At 49.0% G+C, this 10,881-nt stretch overlaps 1 protein-coding gene across 1 annotated transcript; it reads right to left on the bottom strand.

Moving 5' to 3' along the window:
- Positions 1-2,339: 2,339 nt before the first annotated feature.
- Positions 2,340-9,813, bottom strand: LOC135824471 (28 kDa heat- and acid-stable phosphoprotein-like). The gene is made up of 6 exons (XM_065337206.1): positions 9,628-9,813; positions 9,402-9,505; positions 7,444-7,671; positions 6,752-6,879; positions 5,038-5,201; positions 2,340-2,955 (listed from the first exon to the last, which is right to left on the bottom strand). The coding sequence occupies exons 1-6, from the start codon at positions 9,644-9,646 to the stop codon at positions 2,927-2,929; spliced, it is 672 nt and encodes a 223-aa protein (XP_065193278.1). The 5' UTR covers positions 9,647-9,813; the 3' UTR covers positions 2,340-2,926.
- Between the last annotated feature and the right edge of the window lie 1,068 nt (positions 9,814-10,881).

Below are 10,881 nucleotides of genomic sequence, written 5' to 3'. Positions count from 1 at the left end.
AATTACGCTCCCACAGGAACCATCCCGAGTTGCACACTCTGGTTTATGTACTCTTGACACTATGCATGACTGTGTGTGTGTGTGTGTGTGTGTGTGTGTGTGTGTGTGTGTGTGTGTGTGTGTGTGTGCGTGCATGCACGAGCGAGCGTGATTCCGAGCTGCGTCCTTTCCCCCAGTCTCTCAGCAAGACCCGCCTGGCCAGATGTTGCTCGCAGGGAACAAGCATAAACATAATGTGCAAAGCATTTTGCATTCGTCTGTACCCGTGTCGTCTAGTCAATTAAGACCGAGTGAACGTCTCATTTGTGCCATTGCCCGTGCCGGCGAACTGGTCGAGAAGTGGTATTCCTATAGCGAGTGCAATTGCGAGAGCTTTTCTTCGCTTCATTCAGAGGCCTCTGTCACTCCCGAAAGAGCATTGCGTGAAATCACTAACCCACAAATGGGAGTGCATGGGTGCCTGCGACGTACAGTGCGCGCCGCTGTTGTCTGTGTGTGTGGGGGGGGGGGGGGGGGGCATGGCGCGAAACCACAGCAATAGCAAGAGACACCTACAGATGCATGCCGTGCGTGATAAGCCGCAGGACCGCCCGGAAGCAGTTTTCACCTGGCCCAGTCGTACCAAAGTCTTTCATACTTTGTGAGTTTGTGCATAGTATGATATGGCGGGGACATATCCCGTCCTCTGTGGCAAACATGCATTGGTAGCCACATAGTTGGTCCGGTGTTAACCTGCCCCGCTACATGTACCGTAGTTTACAAGCAGGCTGTATTTTCTTTTCTCTTATCAGTGGGACCAAGAGTACCGGTACATAATTTATGTACTCTTGGTGGGACCATTGTTATTAGGTTTAGGCTTGTTTTGGAACTCCACTCATAAAGCCAAACAACAGCAACAATGCGACACGTGATGCCGCATGATTTTCAGCGTGGCAATACGCGCACTCGGGCCACAGATATGCAACAAGCCGTAATTGCACGGAGCGAATGCCAGTAGCCATGTGAAAACGTACCGCGATAGCTGATGTTCTTCAATCAATAATATTATGGTGAGTGTAGGCAGTTTCTTTGCCAACATAACCGAATGTATGAAGTCACACAGGGGGTGGGGGAGTGGGGGACAAGCACACTTTTCCGACCCCGATGATTAGTATCATGCTCCAATGTGGCACTACTGTACATATACAAATTTTCGGCAGCTATTTAATTTCGGATATATTCGGCACCGACCCAAAACGTCTAAATTAAAACGCCGATGAAATTTTTCACAGCATCTGTCGCCCTATACCATGCCCTCTACCCCACGCCGAAAATAAATCGCCACCGAAATGTCAAAAATCGTGAAGTGCTGACATTTTGCAGCGCCGACATTTTGTATATTTTACAGTATCCATTATCGGCGTCACTGTCACGTGGACTAGGAGATACCGGTATGCTGAACCGCAATCTTCTTCTTCATTGCTGTATCGCTGTGTGTGTGTGTGTGTGTTGAATGGTGCAATCCCAGCACAAGTTGCTATGGCTTCTGCTGTAGCATCGCTATCATCGCCAGAGGCAATGGGCGTCCAATGGTGTGTGTGTGTTTCTGTCCCTCCAGGAAATCGCGATTTCACGAATGCAACAAATTTCGCGATTTTCGCCCAAACCCGCGATTTCCCGCGTTTTTGTTGTTTTCTGCACTACATGTATATCTCACTTTTTTATGCACTTTTCACGCAGTGCTTCCCATGATCCTGTACGTTATTTGCACAGTACGACTCGTACTACTCCTAAGTAGATATACGATGCAACAAATGTCGTGATATGGCCCAAATCCGCAATTTTCTGTAAATAATTCCGCGAATTCCTGGCAAGTTCTGCATCATTCCGCACTTTTTGTTGTTTTCTGCCGCAAGTTTTCGAGAGTTTTCCGCAAATTCCCGCAGGGACAGGTGTTTGCGTGTATGTACATGTACATGCATGCCGCCCAGGGGCACAACACGGATGCAGCTAGCCAGGTTGAACCCCTAGCCGTTGGGCACGGGTTTGGAGGATCTCCATATCCCATGCGCCCTACAGGTCTCTGCGGTATGCCCGGCATCAAGAGTATAACCACCCAGGGGATTGAAGTGGCTTTTTCTGGTCAGTGAATCCCTTAAACAAATTTTTTTCCTCATTTTTCATTCTTGTTTTGACACACACGCACACACGCCACACCACATACTCCGGCATACACTGGCTGTTGGTAACCACCCAGGAGAATGAGAAAGAGAAAAAAGTACACACACACACACACACACACACACACACACACACACACACACACACACACACACACACACACACACACACAGAATCCCTACGGTCAGCACCAGCCGCAACTGAATTGAAGTTACGTAGAGGATGGAAGATTTATAGTGAATAAAAAGAGGGGAAGAACAGAAGCAGTTGAGTCGCCCGAACAGAAGCACAGCAGTGTGACACAGAAAATAACGACACTCCTGTGAGAGAGAGAGAGAGAGAGAGAGAGAGAGAGAGAGAGAGAGAGAGAGAAAGAGAGGAGAAGGCGAACAAAAATATCAAATGCACTGCTCGACTCGGCCATCAAGATTGTCGGTTCAAATACGGAAAAAACCCTGTTAACTGGTGGAATCCAAAGCCTCGCCGTTACCAAGCAGTGGTGGTCAGCTACAGACGGGTATGCGCAAGACACCAGGGCACGACGGGTAGAGGAATGCAGAAGACAAGCGGAACACGAAATCACGTGCGGGGCAGCGCGTGTCTTGGCCGCGACACATGCATCAGTTTTTGCAGCAGCACGCGTGCGCGAGCAACGCATGCCCGCCCTCAACGCAGTTAATGTACAGTAGTAGCTCGCGCACGCACGTGCACACTCGCGCGCAGCCACTCTCGGACGGCGAGCGATAAAGTGTGAGACCACTCAGGACTACCGCTTCGCACGAGACGACTCCGCTTCTGCAGGCAAACCAGAATAAAAACATGTGTCAGGACTAGGCCACTGACAACACTCTCAGCCAGCAGGTAGTAAGCAACTCACACATCAGGACAAGGCCACTGACAACACTCTCAGCCAGCAGGTAGTAAGCAACTCACATATCAGGACAAGGCCACTGACAACACTCTCAGCCAGCAGGTAGTAAGCAACTCACACATCAGGACTAGGCCACTGACAACACTCTCAGCCAGCAGGTAGTAAGCAACTCACACATCAGGACAAGGTCACTGACAACACTCTCAGCCAGCAGGCAGTAAGCAACTCACACATCAGGACAAGGCCACTGACAACACCCTCAGCGAGCAGGTAGTAAGCAACTCACACATCAGGACAAGGCCACTGACAACACTCTCAGCCAGCAGGTAGCAAGCCACTCACACATCAGGACTAGGCCACTGACAACACTCTCAGCCAGCAGGTAGTAAGCAACTCACACATCAGGACAAGGCCACTGACAACACTCTCAGCAAGCAGGTAGTGAGCAACTCACACATCAGGACAAGGCCACTGACAACACTCTCAGCGAGCAGGTAGTAAGCAACTCACACATCAGGACAAGGCCACTGACAATACTCTCAGCCAGCAGGTAGTAAGCAACTCACACATCAGGACAAGGCCACTGACAACACTCTCAGGCAGCAAGCAGTTAGCAACTCACACATCAGGACAAGGCCACTGACAACACTCTCAGCCAGCAGGTAGTAAGCAACTCACACATCAGGACAAGGCCACTGACAACACTCTCAGCCAGCAAGCAGTTAGCAACTCACACATCAGGACAAGGCCACTGACAACACTCTCAGGCAGCAAGCAGTTAGCAACTCACACATCAGGACAAGGCCACTGACAACACTCTCAGGCAGCAAGCAGTTAGCAACTCGCACATCAGGACAAGGCCACTGACAACACTCTCAGCCAGCAAGCAGTTAGCAACTCACACATCAGGACAAGGCCACTGACAACACTCTCAGGCAGCAAGCAGTAAGCAACTCACACATCAGGACAAGGGCACTGACAACATTCTCAGGCAGCAGGTAGTAAGCAACTCACACATCAGGACAAGGCCACTGACAACACTCTCAGCGAGCAGGTAGTAAGCAACTCACACATCAGGACAAGGCCACTGACAACACTCTCAGGCAGCAGGCAGTAAGCAACTCACACATCAGGACAAGGTCACTGACAACACTCTCAGCCAGCAGGCAGTAAGCAACTCACACATCAGGACAAGGCCACTGACAACACTCTCAGGCAGCAGGCAGTAAGCAACTCACACATCAGGACAAGGTCACTGACAACACTCTCAGCCAGCAGGCAGTAAGCAACTCACACATCAGGACAAGGCCACTGACAACATTCTCAGCCAGCAGGCAGTAAGCAACTCACACATCAGGACAAGGCCACTGACAACACTCTCAGGCAGCAGGCAGTAAGCAAGTCACAAACATATTCACGGTTCGCGTGGGATTCGACTAAAGGCCGAGTTTTTCGCATCCGTAGGAACGATCAAGTCCTATCTAGGGTTCCCTGCAATGCAAGTAAAACTCCCCTAGTAAAGTATTACATTCTACTGCCAAGAGTACAGAACCCCCCAGAGTGTGCAACTCCACTATGGGTGCTGTCCCGACAGAATTTCAAGTTGACGTCATTTTGACGATGCAATGCGCACTGTACACGGATTATCAGACGAATCCGGAACCTGTGGTTGACCGAAGCCGATCGATCCTGTACAAATTATTGCAAAGAAAAACGTGTGATGCGTTGACACACGTACACATGTTGTAAATCACTGGTGCAAGGAGCATTGCGTCATAAATAATGACGTCAACTTGAAATTCTGTCGGGACAGCAGGGTATGTGGGAGTTGCACACTCTGGGGGGTTATGTACTCTTGCTACTACTAGTACTAAGCCCAGCCCCCCCCCCCCCCCCCTCACCCCTGGGGCAAAGGGATGAATTAAGTGCCCCTAACACTTTGGACATCAGCAAGGAAGACAACCAGAAGAAACGAATACACTTGGCGCTGTGACAAGGGAACTTACTCTTTTTCTCCTCCTCCTGCTTCCGCTTTTTCGCCACGGCCGCCTCCTCGCGCTGCTTGCGGACGAGGGCCAGGCGAGCGAGATCGGCACGAGCCTCGTCCGTCTTGCCGGCCAAGTGCATCTTCTCGTAGCGCGCCTTCGCCTTCTGCTTTTCGAGCTCCTCTCTGCAGGAACAGTGTTGGCAGCAGTGGACATGAGGAAGAGTTCGTACCCGTAGTGAGGCGCATTAAAGCGCATGTATGCATAAGCGCACAGTCACATACAAGCCGCTTGGGCTTATAAGTGAACCCAATGATCCCACAACACACTGACGCCACCACGATACCATCTTTACAGTGTGTAATGTGCCTATACGTGAGATCAATCAACTTTCAAAAATTTCAAATATGGCAAAATCTCGCTTATAAGCGCATGGGCTTAACCCTTTGGAACTGCACTGATCACACGACGTCAGGAGATAGCTGCAATTGCAAGTATATTCGTTCCAATTTCCATCATGACGCTGGTTCCACTTCACCGATTTTGACGATCTTGGGCTCGTTGGAAAGCTCTTGGAACGAGGATAAGAGCGAGCCCAAACTCATTCAGGAGAGCGATTGCTGTCCGCTACTGAATGCCAGGAACGCCAGCCGAATACCAAATTCAAAACGGGAATAGTCCTTGTCTCGCCATTTCACTCGTGCTAGCTCAAAATCATTCAAATTTTTTCTAACAGACTCACAAAAGCCGTGACAAAAAGCGCTGGGAGTGATGTCACACGCTGCGTGGGCAGGAAGAGGGAAAATCCCACTTTTGAACGAAATTTGCACTTCGCTGACGCATGAGAAATCGAGCGAACATTCGAGCACTTGCCGCTCTGTTATACTAGCTCGTATCGACCCCGGAGTTTTTCCAGCCGACAGCTTAGATTCTCTGCTACCTCGTAGGTATTTCGATTGTTGAATTCGGTTGAGATTTGACTGAGTTGTGACTCGTTGAGCGCACTTGCACACATGACATTGGCATCGTTCGAATTCGAACGATGAGCTCCAAAGGGTTAAACGTGGTTTTTTTACTATGTTCACATACCCAACTCGTAAATAATAATGAAAGACAATGGTACTGAGACAAGGACAAACTACAGTAGGAATCATGAGAGGATAACGGCCCACTTCACGTACTACATGTGTCCATGGCCAAAAAGTGAGCACATCGAATTCTGAACGGACACCCAAGCCTCACGCGCTTTCACGCTCCTCGGCAGCTTGGGATTTCGTGTGAAAGCCAGAAAGCAGGAAAGCACGGACAAGTTGAAACCACTTCCAAAAAACACGCTCCTCCATCTTTTACAAGGCCCTGGTCTCGAAGAGCTACAGAAAGAGCAAGAGAGAGTGCGTCAGAGAGAGAGGAGAGAGGAGAGAGAGAGAGAGAGAGAGAGAGAGAGAGAGAGAGAGAGAGAGAGAGAGAGAGAGAGAGAAAGAGAGCGCGAGATAGATAGATAGATAGAGAGAGAGCGAGATAGATATAGATAGATATAGATAGAGAGAGAGAGATAGAGAGAGATAGAGAAGGAGAGAGAGACAGATAGAGAGAGAGACAGATAGAGAGAGAGAGAGGGAGAGAGAAATAGATACATATAATTATACATGCATAAATAGTGTGTGTGTGTGTGTGTATGTGTGTGTGTGCGCGCGCAAGTGCACACGTACAAGCTGAGAGGCAAGCGGTGGCGTACCTTTCTCGACGTGACAGCTGCACCTTGTCGTTGGCGGAGACGTCCGACGCTTTCTTCATACGTTTCTGCGCCCGATTGGGATTCTGAATGTCGATAAGATGCTGCACACCTTTTTGTCCGCCTCCATCCTGGTGTCGAAAAGAAAACAGGTACAGAACAGTATCAAAGCACAACAGAGGCTAAGGCGCAAGTGGCACAAGGGACTCATACAAAACAGCACAGCAATGCATAGCAAAGTGTACTCGCACCCAACGAACAAGAGGATAACACATTGGAGAAAACAATGTGCACGGGTTCGCGTACAGGGCGGGTCAAGAACCAGCTTTCCGCCACCGTGGCATGCCACCACCCGATGATCAGCGCCAGATGGGGCTCCTAAACATTGCACAGGCACTGCCAAACCAGTCCGATTTTGTTACAGAATGACTAGCACCCACAGCTAGGAAAAATAAACTCTCCCGCTGGAATAGGAACAGCAAAGCGGGCAAGGTTGAAGAACAGGGCTATCCTCGTCAGTAGATAACCCCAGGGGGGTTCGAATTTTCAAACTGGTTTTCTAACGTGACAAGTATTATCTACCATCCGGACGTGAATGCACGCGTTTCAGGCGTCAGGAGATTTTTCATCGTTTTCTACTAATGAGTTTGGTCTTGTACCCGATGTCGTACTAACCACAGTAGACCTGGACTTACGTCTTCGTCATCAGATCCAGACTCTGCGGCTGCAGCTGCCGAGGCACCTGCTGCGGCTGCGCGTGGCTGTCTGCGGGCATCGCGAGCGGCATCCGCTTCTGCCGCGGCCTTCTTGGTATCGACACTGGCTTCCTCCTCCGACTCGCTCTCCTCCTCAGACCCCTCGGATTCGTCTTCAGACTTCTCTTCCTTCTCTGATCCGTCCTCGTCCGTGATACCCTTCTTCATCTGCAGCCGAACGTATGCACGGACAACGTTGCAAGCGCAGACGCATACAATGCCCACACGTGCACAAGAACGCGACACACACACACACACACAGAGGAGTACATACATGAATATGTGTGTGCACACACACACACAAAAACAGACGCGCACGTACGCACACTGTACTTGCTCACTGCTATGACTGGTCACGCTAGCCTCCCCTGAAGAGGGTAGAGAGGTTCAAAAGGAATCTTGGAAAGATGACCACACGCACACACACACTCACACGTGCACACACACTCACACGTGCACACACACACACACACGTGCACACACACACGCACACCCCCGTAATGGTTTGAAAGTCGCAAAACGAGCTTTGTACTGTGGATATCGAGTACACATTCTTGTATTGCAAAGATGCTTCTATCACCTTCAATACCACGCATGATGATCTAGGCAAGTATCAAGCATGCCAAGGGTCCGGAGCTGGCAGCTCTCTCCTTACTATTGCCGCTTTACTGAGTCCCAGTTTGCGATCAAGAATTCAAACAAGTTGGAGGTACTTCGCTGAAAGATATTAGCTTGAGGCACGTAACCCTTTGAGGACGAAAGACGAGTAAACTCGTAGTTTTAGGTGTAGCTGGATTTCTAACAACCAGAACCAGTATACTCGGTTTCAAATTTACAGTTTGTGCAGTGCTTATACATCACTGTGCAAATTATCGTAACTCCATTGTCCTCTCTTCGATTGCCAAGAGTGAGGGCTCGCTGGAAAGCTGATAGTACAAGCTTTCCAACGATGTGTTCGTATATGGCGCGATGAAGAATCACTGAGCGCCGACGAGCGAAAACACGGATACGCTCAAATTTGTGTTCAAATTCTGTGCGCGGAGAGGGGCAATGCTTAAACGGGATCTTTCCCTGTGACTCATGGTTGCATGGCGCATGCATAGTATAGGCCAAATGAATCACTTGAGCTTGAGCTTCAGGAATCTACAGGACTTTGAATCATCGCTCAACGTTGAGTAAAACTTCAGAACCGATGAAACTTGTGGATTTGGGTACAGTATCTTGCACGGGCGCAATAGGGCAGCTCTCAAAAGGCATGAAGGCATTCTGCTGCTTCTGTTGGGTGCCAAGTGGGCGATATTTTGGACAGAGGAGATCTGTAGCTTTCCAAAGAGACCAAGACGAAGAAATTTCAAAGCTGGTGAATGTGAAATAAGATAAGTTTCAAATTCGTCCTGGGACTATTGCGCACATTTGCACGGACCCTGTAGGAAGGAATCTGTGCATTCTGTGTCCCTTCTCAAAGGGTTAAGGAAGGTAGTTCGCTATAGTTTCAGCCATTTGCACACAGGTCCGTGGTCATTTTCACCAAATTGCATCATTCCAATAATTCACTCAATTTCAGAGGACTACAGAGAAAATCATTCCGATTATGGGTTGGCAATAAGATTTGAAGGTCTCCATATAGGCTCCTCATGATATTGAGGTTCAAACATTGGATTTTCAGGCAAAAAAAGCAACAGTTGGTACCTTCGAACCACTGGAACAGTATTGTAGAAAAAAACTGGGGGACCCACATTTACATTTTCACAGAATGATTTACAAAGACGATCTCTACAATCATGTCCACAGACTTTGAAGAGAATAATTATCACATCGAGGAAATCCCGGCCAAAGTTGTCCACGACCTCCTCGCCAACAGTCACACCAGAAAGGTGTGATATACAGGCATCACTCACTCTCCATTCTTTCTCCTTGCGCTCACGCTCGGCTTCTGCTTCGCGATCTCCCTCAGTGGTGTAGTGCTTTCCACGGCCCTTATGGCGAGGCTTTCCACGATTTGCTGCAGAGACGGCCAGCCAGCGAAATCACAACAAAACAGACATGGACACTGATCGCCGTGTTCCATACGAAGGAAAAAAAACAAAGTCGTGCAGCACGAATTCAATCGGCTGGACTTCTCACCCGTTCCACCACGAGGCATCCTAATCCCGAGACGATGGAATCAAATCTAACCCAAGTCTGAACAAATATTCACAACACCACTGGTGCGGCAGCTGGTATCCAAACACACAGATTACGAAAGAAGGTTCTTCCAAGATAGAATGGCGAATGCAGTTCGCAACAAAATTTGGTTTGTGGAAGAGGATGTTTTGTGTTCCTTTCTTCTTCCTTTTTTTCTGCTCAACTGCTCTGTGACGTCATTGCAAACAAGCGAGTCGGGTACGTCATTCCGCACTCAGCCACAAGTCACGGGAGTGAACGGCCTGGATTTTCATGGTTTTTACCTAATTCAGTGCTTTGGGGGCAAAACCTGGTCGAAATCCTATTTTTGTTATAACTTCTGGCTTGCTTTTTGGAGAAACAAAGAAATAGACTTCAAAAACACGGAAGAGCATTCGAATACTGTACTACCACTAGTATTCCATGGGGATTGCCAAGAAAAAGGAGACGAAAACTCAAAATTTGACCCGTTTATGGCCAAAAGCTAGGATATCAACCTTTTCTGAATGGACTGTATATCTACGTACCTGGTGCAGGCGTGGGCATGCATGTATATGTATTGTACATGTAAGGCACCCATTTTGATAAACCAGGGGATGGCCCACGCCTGGTACTGCCGCAGTAGTAGATTCTACAATACTATAATTAGACTGTACGGTTTTGCTGTACGGCCACTATTGGTCTACCATAGTCTACTCCCTGGTCAGGAGCAGGGATCAGTGAGTCGTACCCAAACCTGGTGTGGGAATGACTCCCTATACTCTGCACATGTCATGCAAATTATTGTCTGGGTTTGAGCAAGGGGGCAACCCTGTGGACTCCAGGGAGCCATACCCAAAACAGTTCGGATAAGAGGCTCCCTCGGCACCTACCGGTACTTCACATACATGGCCCTGCAGGCTAGGCTGTGCATGACGTCTCGCATGCGAAGCGCAGAGCACGCAAAATTGACATGCAATGCAGCCTGCCACTGGTCTGCAAAACAATGTCACAAGGACTTTTGATTTGAGCTGTTTCGTTTTGCCCAGATGTCATCTTCCCTTTTACGACCTCAGGATGCCTGCTCACGATCATTGCCGCGTTCCTAACTGTTCATCACCCCCCCCCCCCCCCCCCACACACACACACTGCACGTGTACCACACATTTGAACTCATCTCAATGAGCCAGCTACCCAGTTAGACAGTGACATGTAAGGCCACTCATTGGCAGGGAA

The sequence above is a fragment of the Sycon ciliatum genome, chromosome 9 (genome assembly GCF_964019385.1).
Source record: "Sycon ciliatum chromosome 9, ocSycCili1.1, whole genome shotgun sequence".
NCBI lineage: Eukaryota > Metazoa > Porifera > Calcarea > Leucosolenida > Sycettidae > Sycon > Sycon ciliatum.
This window is presented reverse-complemented; position numbering and strand designations above follow the sequence as displayed.